At 45.5% G+C, this 25,395-nt stretch overlaps 1 protein-coding gene across 1 annotated transcript in view; it reads right to left on the bottom strand.

Annotated features, from left to right (window-relative positions):
• Window positions 1-25,395, bottom strand: part of SLC22A3 (solute carrier family 22 member 3) — a 99,462-nt gene that overhangs the window by 29,876 nt on the left and 44,191 nt on the right. Inside the window, exons 2-5 of the mRNA XM_006152248.3 lie at window positions 22,197-22,300; window positions 21,887-22,041; window positions 19,104-19,272; window positions 16,863-16,980 (exon numbers count right to left, since the gene is read on the bottom strand). Coding sequence (XP_006152310.1) covers window positions 16,863-16,980; window positions 19,104-19,272; window positions 21,887-22,041; window positions 22,197-22,273 — 519 coding nt within the window. The 5' untranslated portion in view covers window positions 22,274-22,300. The remainder of the gene's footprint in view (window positions 1-16,862; window positions 16,981-19,103; window positions 19,273-21,886; window positions 22,042-22,196; window positions 22,301-25,395) is intronic.

Below are 25,395 nucleotides of genomic sequence, written 5' to 3'. Positions count from 1 at the left end.
ATCCCACTGCTGTAAAACTCCTTCTATAATAAATACGCATGACTTCTGGCCATCAGGGCTGCAGTCTAGAGTTTACTCTGGCTGTAGCCGGCTAAGAACATGCTAAGGGCATGAGGTCTTAGTCTAATTCCTGTTCACCCGCGTCGCCTCCCTGTGCACCCACCCCGGCTGGGGGTACGGCTCCCGGCAGCTTACCATGTCCTTTTTTAAGAATAATGATTTTATTTAACCTTATTTATTTATATTTGACCAGAGAGGGACAGAGCGAGCAAGTGAGAGAGAGAAAGAAAGCGAGAAAGTAAACCGCCAGGTCTGGGACTCAAACTGTCGTCAGCCACGTGGGAGTCCAGCACCCTTAACCACCATGCCATCTGCCAGCCCCTTACCATGTCCTCTTAGCCCACTTCCTAGTGTACTACAGGGTCAGCCCAGCTGGGTGGGAGTGCGGAGCTGTACTGGCTTCTGGGTGGAAAGAGGCTTATCCAGTAGCCATGAAAAAGAAGGGATCCTCTTGAAATTTTGGGCATACACGCACTCGTGCCCAGTGGGATTTTCAAGCTATCGGGTCCAGGACTTGCACCGCATGGTTGACCATGTGGGATCCAGCCAGCTTAACCTCCACACCATCTGCTGACCCCCCGAGCATGCTCTTTAAAGTGGTAACAAATGGGATCCGACTCTCAGAGGCCGGTCTCCTCCCTGGTTGAGGAAGTCGCCCGGACTGTCAGGGGTGGGTGGATTCCCTTGTAGCTGAGACCTCGGCCAGCTAGGTTCCTGGCAGGGGCTTCCAGCCTGGGCCTGGGCACGCAGGGCACTCCTGCCCCTATTCTGGGTTGGCAGCACTTTCTGCGCAGGTCAAGGACAGCAGGGTGATGTCAGGCCCTGGCCACACAAAATGCTCAGGACAGTGGTGAGGCGGCAGGTCCAGGCATTCTCAGAGAGCCAGTGGGTGGGGGCTGCTGCGCTGTGTTCCTGGCAGCCTTCTTGGGGAACTGAGTCCCTGCTCTCATTTTCATCCAGCTCTTAGCTTCTCAGCAAGCCTGCAGAGGCCCTTGCATTGCCCTGGTGGTCCCCATTGCTGGTATTTCTCCTGACCCCGCTCACTCAGGCTGTTTTGTCTCGGGGTGGGGGTTGGGGTGGGGGCTGGCTCCTACGCGCTGCTTGTCTGTGGCTGCTTTTCCAGCTCCTCTGTTCCAGGTGCTCTGGCGAGGTTCCCACTCCCGGGCACTGTCCCCCTTCTGCCTGCAGTGTGCCAGGAAGCTGCAGTTTCTCTGGCAGGGAAATGAGTCCTCGAACACACTTTTCAACAGGGACTTCTAAAGTCGTGTTTACACTTTGACCAAAACTTAAACATTTTAAGCAGCTATAAAGGCAAAACTTTTTTGCAGTAATAATATGAACTGGGGCTGGCCCCATGTGCCGGTGGTTAAGGAAGCTGGATCCCACGTGGCTGACTGCTACTTGAAACTCTGTCCTGGTGGCTTGAAAAACACGCCAGAGGCATATGTGTGCCCCGAATCCCAACAGGACAGAAAAGGGCTGCGGCATGACCATGCCCCGTTGAAGGGTGTTTGCTCCCTCGCCCTCTCTCTTTCTCTGTCACTCCAGTGAGTGCACTTGCTCTCTGGCAAATTAGAAAATAAAATACAGGGGCCAGCAGGTGGCGTAGTGGCTAAGGGTGCTGAATTCCCACATGGCTGACCCTGGTTCGGGTCCTGGACCTGGCAGCTTGCTTTCTTGCCTTCTTTCTCTTTCTTTCCCTCACTCTGTCCCTTTCTAGTCAAATTAAAATAAATAAAGTTACATAAAAATACTTCTTTAAAAAAAGAAAAGAAAATATGAACCTCAAGGCATATATCTGTAATAAATCAATGTTTCTCAAACTGAGTTTTGTATTCCCAATAGTTTTTTCTCTGTTATGAAAGATCTATGGTAATCATTAGCCGTGTTGGCCAAATATTTTTGGTTCCCTACCCCTCCCTGCCCTGTTATGTGGTATGAGAGGGTTATTCTCCTCTGTCCCCCGTGGCTGGGTGGGGCCACCTACCCCAATCAGCCAACGAGTTGTGAACATTTAGATACTGAAATAAGACCCTTCGATTTCTGCTTTTCTGCAGTGGTTGGGGTGGAGCTGCTGTGCCCAGGGGGCTCTGGGGCCGGGGGAAGCCCTGTGCCCCATGCATGGACAAGAATCACACCTTTGCTGCTCTCGGCCAGGGATGTCGGTGGTGCTCAGTAACCACACGGCCTGGCCTGGCCTGCGAGGGGAAGACTGCGGCTTTCTCAAGTTTAGGAGGAATAAAACCTTCAGAACAACTCCGTCCTACACCTTCTTCCTGATAGAAATTTATTATGCTAAATACTAAGCTTCTCTTGGAAGTAATTTAACGAAGCCTGTTCAATTTCAATTTTGAAAACATGGAATTTTTATGATTTTATTTTCTCATCATGAAGAAGTCCTTGTCATAAAATCATGCCACTAAAACTCCTACAGCAAGGCTCGCGTGGTGCAGGCGACCTGCTTCTCAAGACCCCTACGGCCCCCACACGGGACCCTCACGGCAGCTCGTGGTGTGGGCTCTGTCGACCTGTGCGTGCCAGGGCTCACACCACCCTCCCGGCCGGCTGGGAAGGCTGACCAAGTGGTGGAAAGGCAGGAGGGGGTAGGCCCAGATCTTGGCTAGGGTGCTTACCTCCCTCTCTATTTCTTTCTATTTCTCCTGAAAGAAATAGATAAACTAAAGAAAAAAAGTAAAGCAATGAGGTCTATTATTACTGCCGTTTTAATGAATAGGCACTAATCAGTTTATTGCAGAAATAAATCATAAAAGCATAACACCGGCACAGAGAGAACGAGCTCTGGCAGGACTTCCACAGAGGACTCCGAGTCGGCTAAGAGCTTGCTTCAGCAGCGGAGCCAGCCATGACGGTGCAGGGCAAGCAGCACTCGCAGTGCTGGCGGAGCGCAGCAAGGTCCTGGTTCACACCCTGAGGTCTTCCTGTACACGCTGGGCATGCACCTGCCTATGATCCCGCCCGACTGAGGCTGCGATGGATCTCAGCATTAACCCCCACTGGAGCGGGGCCAGCAGATGGTGTGGTGGTTACGTCACTGGACTCCCACTTGGCCAATTGCAGTTCGAGCCCCAGACCCAGTGGCTTGAAACTCACGCCAAGTACATGTGTGTGTGTGTGCCCAAGCTTCTGGGAGGAGAACCCAGAAGGGATTGTAGCATGGCCATCCCCCCAGGGGGTGATTTCTCACTTTCCCTCACTGGCTCTGTCTTTCTGTCCAGTGAGCACACATGTGCTATGGAAAAAAAAAAAAAAAAGAACGGCAAAAAACAAAAGCAAAACCCCATTGGAGGTGCCTCTTATTCTTTCGAGGGGGATAAAATACCAGGAAATCCAATATGAGCAGGCAGAGATGTGGAGAGGCCATTCACAGAGGAAACCCAACAGCCAATTGGTGCAGGCCGAGCTCCACCGGACCTCACTGGGAGCAAGGCATGTGTGACAGGAAGCACACAACCCGGCCGTGTGGGCCTGGGTGTGGACCCCTCCAGCAGGTGCAGGCAGAAAGCCCCCTGGCATTGTTTGGGTACTAAGCTGGCATGCACCCTGAGACCTAGGAGCCCCACTTCTAGGCCTCCTGCTCCATGAGACCCTCACACAGGTCCAAAGGGGACAGGAACAAATTGATGACAATTATTGGAGGCAACTCAGGTGACGCTCTCTATCTCAGGAGACGTGGAGCACAGCAGACGGTACCAAAGACAACCACGCAGCCAGTGCAGGTAAGTTACTCATGTGAGACAGGCAGGCGTTGAAAACGCACAGCAGGAGTTAGAGTAAGCAAGTACACAAGACCCACGCAGCACAGTGCCAGGTATGTCCCCTACCCCCCCCCCACACACACACGTGCTCTGTTCATCAGCACACGGAAGTATCCAGGCATCGGTCAGACAGAGTGGGGCAGCGACCAGCGAGAGGAAGCCCATAGTGAAGGAAGGGGAAAGGGGAGGGGAAAATCAAACCAAGGAAACACGAGAGGGGCCCTGTGCAGCCCACAGATGACTGAGCCATGCTCAGACGGGCACAAGGAACTCAATTCTGCACCCACAGAAAACAAGAACCCTAACCTCACACGGAATAACTTAGAGGTCAGCTCACAATTTTCTCCATTATCAGGTTCTAGATTTGCCAGATATCCGAATTACACGTTCTGTATGTAGCTCAGAAGGCCCTTCATTTCATTTGGAAATGCTGAGAAAATTCCCAAGAAACTCAGGTACCACTGACAAGTTTAAAGGGTAGTCTGTGAAACATCAGTAAACGCCACAGTCCTACGATGAGTCTTAGAAGCCTTCTTGGTTCTTGACTTACAGAATGTTTTCTGCAAACAGTGACTTATTGCTTTCTGTGTGCTTTGTCGTTTAAGGCAGAATGCTCTTTAGAGAGGGAAGTGACTTTTTCTTTTTTTAAGAGAGGTTTTTGCTATAGGGCGTGTGCGCTCACCAGAAAGACAGAGAGAGACAAAAGGCGAGAAACCAACTCCCAGGGGGGATGGCCACACTGCAATCCCCTCTCCTCCATTCTCTCCTCGGGATCTTGGGCATGCACGCACATGCACCCAGCATGAGTTGAGTTTAAGCCACCGGGTCTGGGACTCGAACCGCAGTCAACTACATAGGAATCCAGCGACATAGCCATTACATCAACTGCTGGTCCCATGGGAAGCAACACTTTTATGTATAAGCCACCGGGAGCAGATGGCACAGGCCAACCCTGGCATTCCAGTTCTGAACACCGTCGATGGTAGGGCGTGTTGTAGTCACATGGCCGATCTCTAGAGCACGCTCATGTGCACCTGTGCTGTATCGTGCTCACTGCTTACCCCGACCTGGAGCGGCGGCTTCAATGACTGTACTCCCACAGACACGCACCTTAGCTTCCATGATCACGGCTGGATAGATTTAGACTTCAATTCAAATGCTTTCTAGTGATACCTAAAACAGACTCAAAACACACTGAAAAGGTCCGAACACTGCACGTGAGAGAGATTTTTGCCATAGGGCACATGTGCTCATCAGAGAGACAGAGATAGAGAGACAGAAAACAAGAAATCAGTCCCCAGAGGGGCTGTCCACACCGCAATCCCTTCTCCTCCATTCTCCTCTCAGGATTTTGGACATGCACACACATACACCCTGTGTGAGTTCCAAGCCACTGGGTCTGGGACTCTAACCGCGGTCCCCTATGTGGGAGTCCAGAATATAACCATTATGCCATCTGCTGGTCCTGAGATTCTATCTGTCTTTCAACTCAAACTGAGAGGAAAAATTTATATTTGCCATTAAACAAGTCTGTAGATAAAACTAAATACAGTGACTAGTTGAAGACTATTGTTAAGAAGGGGAACTAACAGCTCCAAAGGAGAAAAAGAGCGAGCAGCAAAGAGAACTGGGGAAACTAGAAGTGTCCTCGGTGTCCCTGGAGAGGCACTCTGAGAGTCAGCGTCACCCTAGGTTGTTTAAACAGCAGAAGTGTTGAATCCGGTGCTCGGAAACAACTTGCTGGAGAAGTGGATACACACAAGAAGGTAAAGGACTGCAAACTGTGTATCATAAACTTCTGCTTCCAGGGCAACACTGTATCAGTCACAGTCGGGGTTTTCTCTAAGGCCAGCCATGTGGGCTCCTGGTTAAGGAGCGGGATCCTGCATGGCTGACCACATTCAAGTCCTAGCCCTGGTGGCCTGAAACACAGGCTGGGTGTGTGCGTGTGCATGCCCCAAATCCTAACAAGGTGGAGAAGTGGAGAAGGGAGTGCAGCCTGATCATGTCCCATTGGGGGATGCTTTCCCCTTTTTCCTTTCTCTCTTCCTCTGGTGAGTGTACCTACTCTTTATCAATCAATAAATAAAAAGATGTTTCTAAACATGTGTTGACAGAATAAAGCATTCTGTGGTTCAGTTTTTTTTTTTTTTTTTTTGAGAGGTTTTTGCTATAGGGCACGTGTGCTCACAGAAAGACAGAGAGACATAGAGACAGAAAGCGAGAAGTCACCCCCCAGGGGGGATGGCCACGCCACAATCCCTTCTCCTCCGTTCTCCTCTCGGGATCTTGGACACGCACGCACACGCTCCCGGCATGAGCCACTGGATCCAAATCTTGAACCACAGTTGACTACATGGGAGTCCAGCGATATAGCCATTACACTAATTGCTGGCCCCCTGTGATTCAGTTTTTATTGTTCATTGATATCACATAATGACCCAAATTTACTTGTTCCAATAAGATCTTTCTTTTTTAAAATTTTAAATTAATTAATTAATTTTAATTTGACCAGAGAGAGAAAGAAAATGACAAAGCAAGCTGCCAGGTCCGGGACTCAAACTATGGTTGGCCATGTGAAAGTCCAGTGCCCTTAGCCACCATGCCACCTGCTGGCCCCAATTCAATAATGTCTTTCAACTCATTAGTAATTATTCATTATAATTACATTTACTTTCATCTTTTAAAAAGTATGCATTTAGCCAAGATGTAATTAATTCATCATGGACACAAGGCTTGACTGCCAGTGGTCTGCTGGCCTTGGGAACAACTCTGCAGTCCCTAAGGGTATGTATTCCAGGAGTAGACGGGTGGTGTAGGGCTGAGGTTCCAGCCGCAGGGAGGCTGGAGCATGTCATCAGCAATGCTGCAGTCTGCTCAGCGGGCTCCCTCTCTGTCACTCTCTGTACTGTCACCTGGGAAGGTGACGAAGTGCTGCTATTACATGAAAGAGTCTTCTGGCAGGAAAAGTGACCTTACTTGTGGCCATTTCTTTAACATTCTCCAAGTTCCTCTCCTTGGAAAAGACAGTTCACTCCTTAAGGCTTCCTTAACAGGCACCTTACAAAAGATGCATTTCCCATTTGGAGAATGGAAGCTTGTCCCAATCAGTTTCCCTTGCTGTATCTTAAACTGTATTTCCTTCCCTCCGAAATGTAAAGGAAAAAGAAAACCATGCAGGCCCATGGGGCCTGTTCCACAGCACTGATCTGTCCTAGCCGTCTCCAGAGCACAGAGTCCTGCTGGCATGAGGACCGGATCCCGGCATCGGCCCGTGGGAAACGCGTTCTGTGCCAGCACAGCCCAGATGTTCCTTCTCCACAGCTGTCTGATCATCTCCATTCTAGTTCTTTCCAGGAAGGGGAGGATGCACCGCGTGAAAATCCAGCACCTGACACTTTGTTAACTGCCTTCTGGGAGCGACCTTGAGAGACTGGGTTTCAATGTGTTTTCTCTCTTACGATTTAGCAGAATTTCCTACTGTTTTATCTGCATCCAACGAGCACATCTATGTACACCAACATCCACGCCCTGGGGAATTTAAATGAGTTTCACCTGCTCCCCAGGCTGCGAATCTTTTTCTTAGGATTAGTTCATGAAGAAAGGCAATTCTGGTGGGTCAAAGACGAGCAAGCGGGGCCGTCATGGTAACGGCATCTCCGGATTACAATAAAGCTAGCAGTCTGGCCAGGGATGCTGCCCACGCAGGGTTCTGGAAGCTGGCTCATCCCCGCTCCATTAAGAAAGCGTCCACAGAGAGGAGGATTTTCCCATTTATTCGCAGTAGGGAAGCACAGTCATTTGGACTGCAGAAACCGGTTTTGCCAAAAACACAAGAATGGGCCAAGTGGCAAGGGAGAAAACACTCGAGAAAGCTGAGCAGCCCCCCCGACCCCCAGACGGAGCTAGAGATTTCACAGGAGGTAGGAGAGGGCCGTTCCCCAGCAAGTGCCCAGGACAGAAGAGACACAGCGCACTCTCCTCTGTTCTACCAGGAAGAGGCCTGGACTCGAAACAACTGAATTGGGTGCTTTCACGATTCCCACAAAAGAGAGTGACCAATATTAACGGGATAAATTAAGCCTGTGTGACTTATTTCTTTCATTTTATATTTGAATCGTGTTGGTCATACCCCCAGGGCTTGGGCTCTGCCCAAAAGGGGCCAATGTTTCTCACACAGCAGAAGTGTGCAGGGTCGGAATGGGAGGACGTCCCTCCTAAAGAGAAGAGGGTCAGCCTTTGAGAAGCAAAAATGGGGAAGCCCGTGGACCCCCAGATCCCACAGCTACTGCAAGGGCGGCTCCAGTCAGGCAGGTGAGGAGTCAGGACCAGACTAAACTGGGGCAGAGACCAGGCACTGAGGAAGGAAGCTCGCTGGGGGTGTGGCTCTGCAGCTTATCTAAGACGAAGTCACGATGATTCTAGGCCCACCCTCTGGTCAGCCAGGAAGCCCAGTGTCTTCTCTTTGGTGTCAGGATGCCTGGGGAGGGACAGGGAGGCGCACGTGGAGTTTGCAGGGGCAGACCTTTGGTCACTTTCTCTGGGCACAGCTGCGAAGGCAACCACCTAGTGAAGGCTTCACCAATTCAACTCAGTTTGCCTGGGACATTCCGGAGCTCTGAAACTCCCACGTTTCAGAAATTCCTGAGTCCTGGACAAATGGGGACAGGTGTCCTCCCTACCTGGCACCACCTGAGGCCATCAGCTGCCCTCTCCACATGCCGCTGGGGAATGGGTCACCACGCACCAGGATGGCGGGCGGGATGGAACGTGTGGAGTTCACGTACTAATGATGCGGAGGGCTTCTAGCCGTTCTGACGAATTTTTTTTCATAATTATCTTATTGAACTTTATTTATTTATTATTTATTTAATTTAATTTGATCAGGCAGAGGGGGAGGGGGAGAGAGAGAGAGAGAAAGAAAAAGAAGGAGGAGAGCAAGAAGCAAGCTGCGAGGTCCAGGACTCGAACTTGGCCATGTGGGAGTCCAGCCTCCTCAACTACCACGTCACCTGACAGCCCCTGATGAATATTTTTCAAGTTTTAGCTTGATAAAACAGAAATAGTTGAGATTTTGACAGAGGCATGTCAAGAAGGAACCTGGAAGATGAGCGTGAGTGGGAAAGACGGCCCCGCCCATCCTCCTCCCTTGCCCAGCGCAGGCCTGCAGGCCGCTCCCAGACTGCGCCCGCGCTCTGTAAGGCGTACGTTGTGGGGAGTGCTAACTCACTGAAGTTACATAGCATCCTCGACATCTGTGCAGGTTAAACGAGAACCCAGGGGACGTTCTGAGCCTGTACACCCTTCAGCGAAAAGAAATTCTTACTTATCATCAAGCTGAGGAAAGAAATTCAGGGCATTATAGTCTATTGGTAGTTTTTATAGCTGTTTCATTGTAGCATAAGCAGTTTTGTCATTTTATACGATACAGTCTAATATTTAAGAAGTTCAAGGCATGGAAACTAAAGAAATCCATTTAAATAATGCGCATTTATAGAACTCACCCCTAACTTCCCAAATACAAAGTATTATTCAGTTAATTCTTGGCTACACGGGTCTATTTTGTGTTGGGTACAGCCTATGTCCTGACTTTTTCTTTCTTTTTTTTTTTAAATTCATTTAAGAATATCCTAAATTGGGACCAGCAGATGGTGTAATGGTTAAGTAGTCGACTGTGGTTCAAGTCCCAGGCCCAGCAGCTTAAACTCACACTAGGTATGTGTGTGTGTGTGTGCACGTGTGCCCCAAATCCTGAGAGGACAATGGAGGCGAAGGGACTGTGGCTTGGTCATCGCCCCTGGGGGTGATTTCTCACTTTCTGTCTCTTTGTCTCTCTGCTTTCTGGGGAGCATGATGGCATGCATGCTACGGTTATCATTTTTCTGAGTCATTTTAGGGATGAGGGTTTTGTGAGTAGAACTGGCACCAATCACTCTACGACATGCAAGAATGAAGATTTTGCTCTATTAAGGAAAAGTACTGGAAGGGCTTCCAGAAATTCTCTCCATTATTCTTTACTATCTTCAAGACTCACGCCTGTCACATTTTGACACAGGACTGGCCTGGAGAGCCCTTAGGCACTCTGTGGATCCAAATTATGTTCTCTGGATCTTTTGGAATGAATCCCACGCAGAGGACTTTTGAATCCCAAGTTTACAAACACAACAGTAAGCGAAGACAGAATAATAACTGGACTGAGAGACCACATAGCCCAGTGGGCTTTACGGACATCAGAATCACACCCTCCTTTGGAAGAGCAAAAATTAGGTTTGTAGAAATCCCCCTAGGATGGGACCAGCAGTTGGTGTGATGGCTACTTCGCTGGAATCCCATGTAGTCGACCACGGTTTGAGTCCTAGACCTGGTGGCTTAAACTCACACCGGGTGTGTGTGCGTGCTCAAGACCCCAAGAGGAGAATGGAAGAGAAGAGATTGTGGCATGGCCATCCCCCCTGGGGGTGATTTCTTGCTTTCTGTCACTCTGTCTCTTTCTGGCGAGCGCACACACCCTATAGCCAAAACCTCTCAAAAAAAAAAAAAAAAAAAAAAAAAAAAAAAGAAATTCCCCTAGGAAAGAACATGTCAGAACAGATACTCCCACGGCTGGAAAGTCCCTTCTGTTAGCAATATTAGTACTCATGTGACAGTTTATTCAGCATAAAAAAAGATGGTAGCTAGTAAGAGCTAAAAGTCTCTCCAGCAACTGAAGTATCTAAAAACTGAGTTTTAATTTTTCTACTTTGAAAATATATCAGAGTGGGATCATTTATGTTGATGATAGACACAAAGGAATCCCTGTGGGATAAGAAAGCTGAAATGTCTGTTCTTGATGTCACCTAAACACGCCACCGTGGAAGCCACCTGTGAGCATGTTTACATATGAGGATGTACTGATGTAACATTTGGTATTAAATTTTAATAAGCTGCTGATCAGCTATGAAGAATAAACTACATGGGCTTATAAAAATAAGGAAAAATATTTAGGTAGAATTGACATTTTGATTATATTAATTCTTCCAACCCAGGAACATGAGATTTTTTTTTCACTTTTGCTTACAAATTTAATGCAATTCTGATCAAATTACCAGATATATTCTTCATAGAAATAGAAAAAACAACAATAAATATGGTCTAGAATCACAAAAGGCCTGCATTGCCAAATTGATACTGTGCAAAAAGAAGAAAGTAGGGAGCATCTTGCTTCCTGACTTCAAGATATATTTTACAAAGCTGTAATAATCAAAACAGCATGGCACTGGCACAGAAACAGGCCTGTAGACCAATGGAACAGACAGAGAATCCAGAAACAAACCCCAAAACATACAACGAACTGATTTTGACAAAGGCCACAAGGCAATCCAATGGGGATAAGAAAATCTCTTCAGTAAATGGTTCTGAAAAAAACATTGCAGGATATCCACCTGCAAAAAATAAAACTGGACTCTTATGTCTCACCATTTACAAGAATTAACTAAAAATGGTTCAAAGAGCTGAACAGAAAACCTCAAACTATGAAACTGCTGACAGAAAACACAGGGGAAACTCTTGGAGACATTGGAGTTGGCAAAGACTTTCTAAATGAGACCCCCACAACACAGGCAATAATCCCCAAAATAGACAAGTGGGACCAAATCAGACTAAAAGGTTTCTGCACAGCAAAAGAAAAACAACAATAAGAGTGAAGAGACAACCCTCAGAGTGGGAAGACACATTTGCAAACTATGCCTCAGATAAGGGACCTATAACAGACAGTACAGGAAACTCAAGCAGTTTACCACCCCCCACACGCAAATCAATCCAATTAAAAGACGGGCAAATGAGTGGAACAGACAACTCTCAAGGAAAACATAAGAATCACCAAAAAGCATGTGAAAAATGCTCGGCATCGCTTCGCCTAAGAAAAATGGAAATCAAAACCACAATGAGGGACCAGCAGTTAGCGTAATGGCTATGTTGCTGGACTCCCACGTAGTCGACCGCCGTTCACGTCCCGGACCCGGTGGCTTAAAACTCATGCCGGGCGCGTGTGCGTGCGTGCCCAAGATCCCGAGAGGAGAATGGAGGAGAAGGGATTGCGGCGTGACCAAAAAAAATAATAATAATAATAATGATAAGTGCTGACAAGGGTGCAATGAAAAGGGAATCCTTCTACACTGTTGATGGGAATGTAAATTAGCATAACCACTGCAGAGAACAATGTAAATTAGCATAACCACTGCAGAGAACAATGTAAATTAGCATAACCACTGTGGAGATCAATATGGAGTTTCCTCAAAAACCTACAATTAGAACTACCATATGACCCTGCAATTCCTCTCCTGGGGATCTATCAAAAGGGTAGGAAATTACTCAGTCAGAAAAACACTTGCACAGGGGTTGGCAGGTGGCATGGTGGTTAAGGGCTCTGGACTTCACGTGGCCAGCTGTGGTTCGAGTCCCAGACCTGGTGGCTCGCTTTCTCACTTTCCCTCTTCTCTCTCTCACTCTATCTCTCTGGTCAAATTAAAATAAATAAATAAAGTTAAATAAAAGTATTCTTTAAGAAAAGAAAAACACTTACATATCCACGTTTATTGCAGCATTATTCACAAAGACATGAAACCAAATGTCCAAGAAGAGATAAATGGATTGAAAAAGTGTGACACTTATACATTATGGAATACTACTCAGCCATAAAACAAAAAATGAGACCCTGACATTTGATACAAAGTGGATGAATACAGGAGATTTATTGTTAAGTGAAGCAAGCCAGACCAAGGACAGACATTACATGCTCCCCTTAATATATACTGAATGTTTGCACTCTGGGGCAGAAGCGGAAAGATTAGAGGGTATAATGGCAGAGAGGGCAATTGTGGATGCTAAAGACAGTACAGAAGGGGGTGAGTAGTGAGGGGTCGGAAGCAGGGGATTGGTGGGGGAAAGAGAAACATTTAATAGACATGAAAATGAAAAGCTTTCTGTGGACGATAATGTCCATGGTAATATCTTTGACTTGACTGTTCTTGGTATGCATTGTATTCATGTTGGGAAAATCAATTTTGTATGCTCTAAAGGTGTACAGTGATAAAATGCAAACATTTAAAAAATAAGTAAATAAACTTTTAAAATGGAAAAAAATAAGGAAAATACCCAAATATTATGGATTTATTGCATAGCATACAAATGTCTCTAGCAAATATGGACCTATCCAACCCTGTAGTAACAGAGGCTTTGTCAACAAGGGCTGTGGCCTCCCACATGCTTCGTATGAGCGTAGCCCATACAAACACAAGGGGTGAGAGGAGTGGACGGCGAAAGGAGGAGTAGGGGTTTTAGAATAAAGGTAGACAAAACATTCATTTAGCTCACATGTTCGTGGGCTGGCGGGAGGCTGCTGACAGGTTTGCTTGCTGGATGGAGCTGCTCTCCTACCATCTCTAAGGCTCCCTGGGGCCAGCAGGTGAGCCTGGGAACATCTATCTCATGGCCATGGCTGAAGTCAGAGAAGTTCAGCCACATGAGTGCATTTCTAGCCTCTACCACATCTAAAGACCGTATAGAAGGGGTAAGTAGTGAGTAGTAGCTTTTACCATTGGCTAAAGCAAGCCATGTGGCCAAGCCCAACATCAAATGACAGGAAGTACACTCCACCTACCTTGAGGCCAAAGTGACTCACACTGCCATGCCCAATAGAGAGAAGTGTTTTCATCCCAGGGAAATGAGGAGGAGGAGGATGTAAATATTTCCTAACAGAATTCTAATCTTCTACAATCAGGTGCCTTCTGGGCAAACCAAAAAGGTCTTGGATCCTACTCTGGCAATTAAACCAGTATTCTCTTGATCAACCACATTAGTCAGCTTTGGCAGCAAGAGCAGACACCCTGAAATCTCAGTAGCATACCGAGACTCATCGAACATTCTGTAGTTTACGAGGAAACAGTTATCTCTTGGTCATGTTCCACGTGGCAGCTGTAGGTCAATGCTGCAGCTCTGCTCCCAGTAGAAGCTCTTCTCGTTCTGAGACCCACGCTGAAGGGGCAGCTCTGATGGGGATGTGCTGCTCTCGTGGCAGATGGAAAGAGCCAAAGGGTTGTTGGAAACCCATGATGCCTCCTAACGCTTCTACTCTGACCTGGTGTTCTGCTGCATGTTCGTGGGAACGCAAGGAAGTCAGATGGCCAACACTGACACATGGCGGGAAAGGACATTGTCTGCAGAGAGGTGCTGCTGTGAGCCACGTGGCAATGAGTGGGGCGGGAGGTGTGAGCTTACAGAGAGGAAGTGAGTGGTTGGGAGCATTAACAACCATCCCAGATAACGGCACTTCCTGATAAGAAAAGGCCACTGAGAAACAGCCCTGCTCTCCACTTCTATCAATAGCCCGAGTCTACTACATCAAAAGTGTGGACTCTCAAATATTTGTTCATTCCTTTATATAAACAGTCCAGTGATGGATGAAGAAATAATGCTAAATGAGAATATTGCCATTTTGCAACCTCTGTGAGTTGATACATCCAGGCAAAGATAGTGGTAGCTAACTTCCCAGAAGGCGAGACAAGTATACGCGGGATCTCCTTTACTGGAAACGTACTAAGCCACTCATGAAGTACCCATGAAACCTGGATCTTATTTGTGCTACGTTTTACTTCCAGGATCCAGTATTTCTAGTCCATTCTGTGACCAATAACAGAAAATACCTGTGTGTGTGAGTGGTTTATAAAAAATCGAGGCTTATTCAGCTCAGGGTTTGGAGGGCCAAGGTCCAGGGGGTGCATCTGGTGAGGATTTTCTGGCTGTACCACAACACAGAAGTGACCATAAATGCATGTCTGTGTCCATGTTCTCTGTTCACTCCTCTCCATATAAGCCCCTCCACCTTTCTTTTCTCTCTCTCCTTCCCTCCCTCCCTCCCTCTCTCTCTCTCTCTCTCTCTCTCTCTCTCTCTCTCTTTCTTTCTTTTTTTGCTATAGGATACATGCGCTCACTGGAGACAGACAGACCGAGAAAAGGTGAGAAATTTCCCACCAGGGGATGGCCATGTCACAATCCCTTCTCCTCCATTCTCCTCTCAGGATTTTGGGCACCCACGCACACACTCCTGGTGTGTTTGTCAAGCTGCCAGGTCCAGGACTCCAACTGCAGAGCCAGGCATGTGAGACACAGTCACCCTGACCACCATGACACCTGGCTAACCCAGTTCCACCTTTAGTACCATATTTGGGTTAATTTTTTGGCCCTCTTAATTCCATCACAACTAAATCTTGATGCGTGGATTTTGAAGAAACATCTAAACCACAGCAATAGGAAATAAAAAGACAGAGGCCCATGGGTGTAATCAGAACACTTAGACTGGAAAAATATCGGTTAAGAGAAAATAAATGACTGACAGCAGCTGCTTCTGGGAATCAGACCCTGGTTTCCCCGTGATACTCACCACGTAGAACAGTGATACTCAGCACGCATAGCACACGACAAGCCAGGTTAACTTGCCACTCTGGTTCAGAAGCCATCGCCCAAGCATTTTTTCTATACTCTCAGAAACTTGGATTAGATCTTATATCCGCTCACCTCAGGGACTGTGTGTGCATCCTTTCAGGACATGCGACGAGAATAGCAGAAACCACTCCTTTGACTACGAAAACTGAACACTATGCTCATACCTTCGATCCAGCGTGAGGCCGCCAGATGAGAACACGTGGGAAAGCACGCCTTTCCCTGAAAGGGACACACAGCTCGAATGTGCTCGCTCAAAGAATGACAAGGATTGACCAGTCTGGTTAAACACGATCATGGTTTCTCTCTCCTAGACGTTTACAACCTGTAATCAAGGTATCTTGTTAACCTACTCGCAGCGGTGGCGACTGGTCACTGAAACTCTTGTCAACACAGAGACTTCTGCTCGTCCCTTCGTAGAAGGAAGGAGGAAGAACTCTATGTCTGTCTGGCCAAGCCATGGGGGGGGGCTGATGAGGGGAGGATAAAACTAATGAATCATTTCTCATCAGAATGTTCTTATTGCCATTGCCATCAAAGCTCACCGAATGCTATGAAGACAACGATGCCAGCAGCCTAACATGCTTTGAAGTTTAAATCAGGATCAGATCTTCCAAAAATTCTTCTCAGCTTTATGTTTTGTGATAGCCACTGTTACTCTGCATATGCTTAGTTACAGCTAAGCACGGCCATGCGTTTCACTGTACGCTACTCTAATTACCCAGGGCTGCCGCCAGTGCACGTGTTGGATCCTCAACTGCGTATCAAGTCTTCGAAAGGGCCAAGAACGGGCTTTTAGTTTATATTTTTTAAGGAATACTTTTGTTTAACTTCATTTATTTATTTTACTTTGACCAGAGAGAGGTAGCGTGAGCAAGAGAGAGAGAAAGAGAAAATGAGAAAGCAAACCGTCAGGTCTGGGACTTGAACCACGGTCGGCCATGTGGAAGTCCAATGCCTTTAACCACCACACCATCTGCCAGTCCCCAAGAAAGGGCTTTTAAGTATCCCTTGTTTCTCTTAATACAATGATACAGAGGCACCCCAAAGGCCTTTGTCAGAGGAAAGAAAGAAGGAAGAAAGGAAGACCAATGCACAAAGTCTAAAGGCTGAAATATTATACGACTGCTCAAATGCTGGTTCGAATAAATAGTATTTCCAAAACCAAATTTTAAAACAATCTTTAGAGTAAATTGAATGTCAAGAAAAGATTTACAATTTATACAATCAAGATGAAATCACTAAATACTATGCGGCTCCCGAGTCAGTGAAGTACAGTGACTCAGGTAACCTGGAGCAACTACTAACATGCAGACTGAAATCATAAGGCAAACTCAACTCATGCTATTGCAGCTTCACAGCCATTTCTTTAATGTATCTTAAGACTTTTCACCAATTATTTTTCTAGTTAAGTCAATCTAAAAACGATTCGGTCAAATATTATTTGGTAATGTACATACAATTTTAAGAAGCAAAACAAAGCTCATACATGGCAAAAAAAATTAGTTTACCTGCTTGAACAACATCTGTTACCAGTGTAAATTAAATTACCTCCGAGTAATTTGGTGAGAGATATTTCCCATTGCACTTAGCGATACGTCTCAGAATTTCTAAGGCTTTCTCTCCTTTCTTCCGAGTAATCAGCCAGCGTGGAGACTCAGGAACCGCCCTGGCAAAGGAGGCTTTGTGAGTTATGCCTGGGATTGTCAAACTTGAAAGCTTATGACGAGTTTTTTCTATCAAAATGGATCTTGAAAAAGATACGAGTTTAGGAGATTCTGAGAGTTGATAACAGGCTTTCCGAAATGTAGATTATCTTCACAAATGGATAATGGATGGGAACATACTACCTTGATAATCAGATCACCGTTCATAAAAATGATCACTGTGACAACACTCTTACAAGACCAACCGATCCTACGACAAAGTGACTTTGATCACACATATGAAAATTAGAATCAAATAAATATTTAAAGAAAAGTTAACATCTGGTTTATTGTAAACTTATTTGCCCATACACTAAAATTAAATTAGAGGGATGATTAAAATATATTCGCGGGAACCAGCTGGTTAAGACGCTGGACTCCCACATAGCCAACCATGGTCTGAATCCTGGATCTGGTAGCTTACTTTCTCACTTTCCCTTTCACTCTGTTTCTCTGTCTCTCTCTGGTGAGCACACATTCCATATAGCAAAATTGAAAAATAAATAAATAAAACTAAATAGACAATTATTTAAAAAAAATTCAATAAATAAAATATATTCTCACAGGGACCAGCAGTTGGCGTAATGGCTATGTTGCTGGACTCCCATGTAGTCGATCACGGTTCAAGTCCCGGACATGTTGGCTTAAACTCACACTGGGTGCGTGTGTGTGCGTGCCCAAGATCTTGAGAGGAGAATGGAGGAGAAGGGATTGCGGCGTGGCCATCCCCCCTACGGGGGTGATTTCTCATTTTCTGTCTGTCTGTCTCTCTTTCTGTCTGTCTGGCGAGCGCATGCGCCCTATGGCAAAAACCTCTCAAAAAAGAAAAAAAAAGAAAAAGAAAGAAAGAAAATATATTCGCTCAAAAAGAATCAAATGCAGGTGCCAGCGGGTTGCATGGTGGTTAAGGTGTTGTATTCCCACATGGTCAACTGCTGTTTGAGTCCTGGACACAGAGTCTTAAAAATCAGATCGGGCATGTTTGTGTGCATGCCCAAAATCCTGAGAAGAGAATGGAGGAGAAGGGATTGCAGTGTGGTCATCCCCCTCCCCAGGAGGTGATTTCTCACTTTCCGTCTCTCTATCTCTCTGATGAGTGCATGTATCCTGTTGTGAAAATCTCTTAAAAAAGAAAAATCATGCCAGACGTGTATGGGTGCATGCCCAAAATCCCGAGAGAAGAATAGAGAAGCAGGGACTACACGTGACCGTGCCCATGGGAGGTGATTTCTCACTTTTCCTCTGTCTGTCTCTATCTCCAGCAAGCGCACATACCCTATGGGAAAAATCTAAAAACAAAACACAACCTAAAAAGAATACACCATGGCTTCATGATAATTTAATTTTCTGACACTTAACATTTTCTTATATCTCAGAGAATTCCCAAGTAATATTAATTTGCTTAATAGAATGTACAGAAATGCAGGTAGATTTCATTGCCTTTAATTTCTACATTGAAATACTGGCAGATACAGGTGTTTTGTTTGTTTGTTTTTTGTTTTTATTTATTTTTTTTTTTGAGAGGTTTTTGCTATAGGGGGCGTGCGCTCACCAGACAGACAGAGAGAGACAGAGAGACAGAAAGCGAGAACTCACCCCCCAGGGGGATGGCCACGCTGCAATCCCTTCTCCTCCATTCTCCTCTCGGGATCTCGGGCACGCACACACATGCACCCGGTGTGAGTTTTTTAAGCTACCGGGTCCGGGCTTCCAACCGTGGTGGACTCCATGGTCGACTCCATGGGAGCGACATAGCCATTAGGCTAACTGCTGGTCCCCTGGCAGATACAGTTTATTCCCTTTTACAAGGACTTCAAAACATTTGTGGAAAACTGGAACTAAAGTATGAGTTTATTTCGGTGCAAACAGCTTTGAAATCCACCCATAGTTTTTTCATAAAACACATCTCCCATAAACTTTTGAAGACCTCTCATAGTTTTAATAAGTGCTGAAATTCCCCAAAAACCCTCAGAGCCCATAGCCATCCTGGAAAAGTTAGATCTCTGTTTTGCGTGTATTTTCAGGCTGGCTTGGGCTCTACATTTCTGTGTAATAAGTATAACTGTGATAATGAAAGCCACATTACCAGTAATAAAGGAGGAAGAGGAAGTTGGGCAGCGTTATGGCTAGCTGGATCCCTTGCCAATTGGGAATGAAGTAGGCGATTCCAGGGAGAATTATGATTCCAAGAGTGAAGAATATTTGAATCACTATCCCCACAATCCTCCTTTGTTTTGAGCCAACTATTTCTGTCACTGAAGGAAAACAAACACAAGAGGTTAGGGAAACTCAAAATCAGCTCCAAAATAGACAATACAGAGACGTTACACCTGCTCTGTGTACCAGCATCGTTAGAACACTCCAGAACTCAACGATGTTATCGTCTCTTTGGGAGAGTCATCATGAATACTGAACTCTGCAAATGTCTTGCATTATCACGAGACAGTGCCACTACACCTGGCTCTTTCCTTAGACAGTGCTGCCATGTTGCCCAGGCCGGCCGTGAGCTCCTGGTCCTGCTGCCTCAGTCTCCACAGTTGGGATGACAAGCCCACAGCACAGCATGAGGCCAGTAAACTAGACCAAGAGCCGAACCTGGGCCTCCTGCAGGCCTGCAGAGCACAGCACCCTAGCAGTGCACCCTCTGCAGATGGGCCTGGTCTCCTCTATGTGGGTAGCCCTGGGATGAGGGGGCCTAAGATCACAACTTTGAAAATTCATGTAAACTTGGGTCTCCATAAAAATGCCTCACGTTCCAAAGTAATCCTGTCTGCTCCAACCAGTGACAATCGGCCCCTCCTTGTACTCTCTTTCCTGCCGGGGACTAGCCTTGGCATGGGTGGGTTATCTTGACGGAGGCAGTGAAGGTGAACAGAAGACAAAGGCCTTGATGCTTTTTTATGCACGTCCTTTGCCGGACACTCCTCAAAGATCGCTCTCTGAGGAGTGACAACTGCTAGGAATCATCACGCGTTTTTATTAAAAACGTGTTACATACAAATAAATAGAAGAGGGACTACGTGTTTCAATTATTAGCTCATAAAGTTTTAAAAATAGGGAACATAAATTTTATTCAGGGTTAGATTAAGGGTGGGTCTAGTGTAGTTTCGCAATTGTAAGTGAGTCTCCATGAAATGCAGTTTTGAGAAAGCAGTTTCGGTAAACAGAGATAATTATCAGCTGATGTGGCATAGCAGCCATTTTGTGATTACTGGGAATAGTGCTAAAAAAAGAAAATCTCAAGAATAGATATTAGTTCTTATAGATTTTAATAAAGAATGATACTTATACAGTTTTGTAGGAATTTAAAACTTAATTTAAAGAATCCTAATATATTTATTTATTTCACTTAGAGAGGGCGGAGGTGTCCTGGGCCAATTTTGGCCTAATCCTATTTTAGGTAAAGAAAAGATTAAGTTTACCTAAAATGTATTTTGAAGGGCCTTCCAAATGTCAAGATTACTTCTGCCTAGAAAAAACTTTAGCCCACCCTTTATTGTGACTATAGAGATAAAGCAATGTAATTAATAGTAAGTGATTAGAGCAAAGGGGAGCGGTCAGGGGACTTTCTAAAAAATTTTATTGTATACTCAAGATATATAAGAGAGCTATGTAATTCTTTTATAGTAGTATATTGGAGAGCCAGAGGGGGGTCGCTTCCCAGTAAGGCTGCCACAGTTTCTGGAGCAAATAGCAAACAGCCTTGCTGACATGCTAATTGAACCAAGCTTTGTTCCAAGGTCGGGGGGGGGGGGGGGGAGGGCACAACAGTGGCCTTGCCAACGTGTTAATCTGACCGAAAGCGGAGCTCAAAGGTCGAGGGGTTCAGACAAATCCTAGGGCCTCACTGGGTCGGACTCCTCCACTTTCCCATCCTTAAGATGATTTGCAAAAGGTCTCCATGGTGGTCACTGCTTAGGGACTGCGTAACCAGAATGGGCAGGGCTCGGAGCCCAGAGACCTAAAGCACGGGTCTGAGAGCAGGCATCTCGGGTCCTCGACCACACATCCAGCAAGGCTCTTAATGTAGGTGGCTGAAAATGGAACTGAAAATAGATGGAAACAGAACCCAGGGGAGCAGCCAGGACTTTCTCTCATAATATGAAGAAAGGGGGGAAAAAAAGGAACGAAAGAAAGAGAGAGAGAGAGAAAGAAAGAGAAAGAAAGAAAGAAAAGGAAGGAAATAAGAAAGAGTGAAAGGAAGCTTTTCTTCTTCTGATACCCAGAAAGTTAAACTTTCTAGTTATGAAAAATAGCAATGGGTCACAAATGAGCTTCTTATTTTTAAGACTTATCACCCACCTGGTAAAATGTTCCCCACTCATATGGGAAGAGGAAAGTTAAAGATAATATTTGAGACTACAGGAAAGTAATCTCAAACAGTTCCACAGAACATAATACACAGAAAATGCTTTAAAAATATTTTTATAAATGTTTAATTTTTAAAAAGAATTGCTTATTTAATTTTATTTATTCATACAATAATTTTAATTTGGAGAGAGAGAGAGAAGGCAAGCCACCAGGTCCAGGACTCGAACCATGATCGACCATGTGGGATTGTCCAGCACCTTAACCACATGCCACCTGCTGGTCCCCTAAATTTAATTTCTAATAACGCAAAGTTAGAAATCATGTGAAAACCGGAGGGTGTTAGAAGATGGTTCTCACCAAGTAGATTCTGATAGTCCATATTTGGGTCCCAGAGGAAGAGGGCATTTGCGTTTGCAAAGTAGACAGAAGCCTGCCCTGGAGCCCGCTGTTTGCAGGGGTACCAGCTAACTGCAAGGGAGCTGCCCTCAGCTGACTTGTCCTGTGTCAGCCATCTAACCCCAGTTCTCCAACAGAGAAGAAGGTGCAACAATGTCTTACCGATCACGTAGCTAGTCATCCACGTCCCCTTTCCAAACACACCTTGCAGGAAGCGGAAGATCACAAACACAGGGAAATTTGGTGCAAAAGCCACCACAACGCCGGTAATGCCAACGCCGAAACAGGATATTAAGTAAATGACTATTCTGCCATACCTTTTCAAGAAAGAAAGTGGGAAAAAGATCACCTGAAACATTTACTTTGACACAATAAAAGAAACTAGCCCTCCAGGGGTCACTGACATGTGCGTGTCCTCCCTGTGTGTACACTGTGTCACCCTGCTGTCCAGCATTATTCTGTCCGCACTTACCTGTCTGCTGCATAGCCCAAGGTGAAGGCCCCAGCCAGGAAGCCAAGGTTCAGGATGGCCTGGGTGAGGTCCAGCATCCACGCATTGACACAGACAAGGTCAAACTGTGAGAACAAGAGAAGACACACGGGCATGCTTATCCTCAAAACGCCAGGTCTCTTGTATAAACGAATGATCGTTCACTTTTTTCACACACTCCTTACATCAATTCTGAAAATATATCACATGCATATTTTTATGTTGGCATATAAAGATTTTCTTGGCCAGTTTAAATAACCGCAGATTTCCAGATATTATAAATACTGTTCTTTTAAAGTTCTGTCATTACATCATTCATCTAAGTGCACCCAATAGAGTATAAATACCATCCACGGTGAATGGACATCTCCCCGCACCGAGGAAAAAGGAGTTCAACATTACAACCATCTTTTTTCTCTTTGAACTCTCATTTCATTCCCATGTACTTTCCCCTTACATAATATATTTTATGTAGGAAATAGCTTGCCATGTGAGATAAATTATGTGTGCAGACTTACATTTACTATGTTAAAGATTCCTATGACGATAAGTTTCTAAATATTAGAATTTTTTCTGTTTGGGTTATAATTACAGTAACTCTTTGACCAGGGATAAAAATATATCCCGAATTTTAAAGATAATGATTACAAAATCTTGTTGGAAATGTACATCTCTGTGTCCAGAAGAATGTTAAGAGAAGCTGGGTTTTTCCAGTTAGGTCAAGTATTCGGTGAAAAAACTTATTTATTACTAGAATGAGTTAGGGCTCAGTATCAGTCCTATTCCCGTTTTTCATTTTTATAAACTTAGAGGCCAAGAAAGCATCTCTGTATGGAGACATAAATAGACGGGAATGGAGAGAGTTCATTACACTCAACTCATCCTTAGCTATGGGCCAAATTCACTCAGCGACCTAGCATCAAGTTACGTTTGCTCTTCTGTTGGCCAACATGTTATTTAAGTCCTCCTACAGTCTTGCTCTAAGGGAAATGGAACCTGCCACACCCATGAAAAGTTGTTTAATTAAGTCATGAGTCATTTATTTTCTTAATTGCTCTCTCAATACTAAAACACTATTTCAAATGGTCTCATTATTAGGTGCACCGCAGGTTTGAAAACCTCAACTCAATGCCTAGTAAGATGGGAAAGAGGCACGAGTCATTTGGCAAAGCACAGAAAGGACCACTTTGGACAGGGACCTGCATGCTCATCATGGCCCAGGCTCAGGCAGATTTGCTTCGGGACAGAGGTCGAATGTGAGCTGAGGGTCTGAAAAGTGCCTCCTGTAGAAGTGCCCAGCCCCCCACCCCTGTGATTGTCTTTGCAGACTTCGAGTGGTATGTCTACCCAGTTGGAGACGACTTCTTACACTGCGAAAGGGACAATTAACGGGCTAGAATAGGAACTGTGAGTGTCTCAAGAATACATAAGCAAACTGTAAAACTTATCTATAAAACTCAACTTCTTGGGACCAGCAGTTTGTGTAATGGCTATGTTGCTGGACTTCCATGTGGTCAACCATGGTTCAAGTCCCAGACCCAGTAGCTTAAACTCACACTGGGCGCATGTGTATTGCATGCCCAAGATCCCAAGAGGAAAATGGAGGAGAAGGTTTTGTGGCGTGGCCATTCCTCCTAAGGGGGTGATTTCTCGTTGTCTGTCTCTGTCTTTCTGGCAAGGGCATGCACCCTATAGCAAAAATCTCTCAAAAAAAACCTCAATTTCTTGCCTTGGTTCTACAGGTAATGACCTGTCACCTAACACAGCTGGCAGAAAAGTCGGGGCAGGATTGCTGGCCCATCTCACAGAGTTGTGGGAGATCGACAGAGATGAAAGAGTAGGGGGCCAGCAGTTAGCGTAATGGCTATGTTGCTGGACTCCCACGTAGTCTACTGTGGTTCGTGTCCCGGACCTGGTGGCTTAAAACACACCGGGCGCGTGTGCATGCGTGCCCAAGATCCCGAGAGGATAATGGAGGAGAAGGGACTGCGGCATGGCCATCCCTCCTGGGGGGTGATTTCTCACTTTCTGTCTCTATGTCTCTGTCTGTCTGGTGAGCGCACATGCCCTATAGCAAAAACCTCTCAAAACAAAACAAAAAAAAAAAAAGAGAGATGAAAGAGTGAGAAGGGTTCATATATGCACAATAGTAATAACCACAGTAATTTAAAGGGATTTGTACCATCACTGTGGTTTTCCAGGGTACAAACATTTTAAGTAAACATGTGATGATTATCTGAAATATTTCCCATTGGAATGAAACATGTGAAGAATGCAACTACAATAAAAGTGCATGCGTAAGACCACAAGGAGCAAACGGACTAACTACTGAGAAAACTCACATTTCGCTTTAGCACAGGAGTGGCCAGTGTCAAACACAAAACCCAAACAGGAGAACCAGCCGTACCTCAGACCGGCAGGTCACCTCGAAGGGGGCACAGGCCTGCTTTTCACAGAGGACGCAGAGAGGCCTAGCAAGAGGTGTCCCCTCCGTGAATGTGCTCATCTGCTTTTGAATTGTATAAATTAAAATGCCCACCAAATATTATTTTTTTAAGAATTATTTTATTGGGACCAACAGTTAGCAGAATGGCTATGTTGCTGGACTCCCACGTAGTCGACCACAGTTCGAGTCCCGGACCTGGCGTGTGTGCGTGCGTGCCCAAGATCTCAAGAGGAGAATGGAGGAGAAGGGATTGTGGCGTGGTCATCCCCCCTGGGGGGGTGATTTCTCACTTCTGTCTTTCTGTCTCTCTCTGTCTTTCTGGCGAGCACATGCGCCCTATAGCAAAAACCTCTCCAAAAAAAGAAAAGAAAAAAAAGAGCTTGCTAAAAATAAAATAAAAGAAAGTTATTTTATTTAACTTAATGAATGAATGAATGAATTTTTTTTTTGAGAGGTTTTTCCTATAGGGTGCATGCGCTCACCAGAAAAACAAGAGAGACAGAGAGATAGAAAGCAAGAAATCACCTTCCCCCCCCGGGGGGGATGGCCACACTTCAATCCCTTCTCCTCCATTCTCCTCTCAAGATCTTGGGCACACATGCACACACACCCGGCATGAATTTAAACCACCCGGTCCAGGGAGTGAACCATGGTCGACTATGTGGGAGTTCAGTGACATAGTCATTACTCCAACTGCTTGTCCCAATTAATTAATTAATTTTGACCAGAGAGGGT

The sequence above is a fragment of the Tupaia chinensis genome, unplaced genomic scaffold (genome assembly GCF_000334495.1).
Source record: "Tupaia chinensis unplaced genomic scaffold, TupChi_1.0 Scaffold000346_1, whole genome shotgun sequence".
In the NCBI taxonomy this organism is placed as follows: domain Eukaryota; kingdom Metazoa; phylum Chordata; class Mammalia; order Scandentia; family Tupaiidae; genus Tupaia; species Tupaia belangeri.
This window is presented reverse-complemented; position numbering and strand designations above follow the sequence as displayed.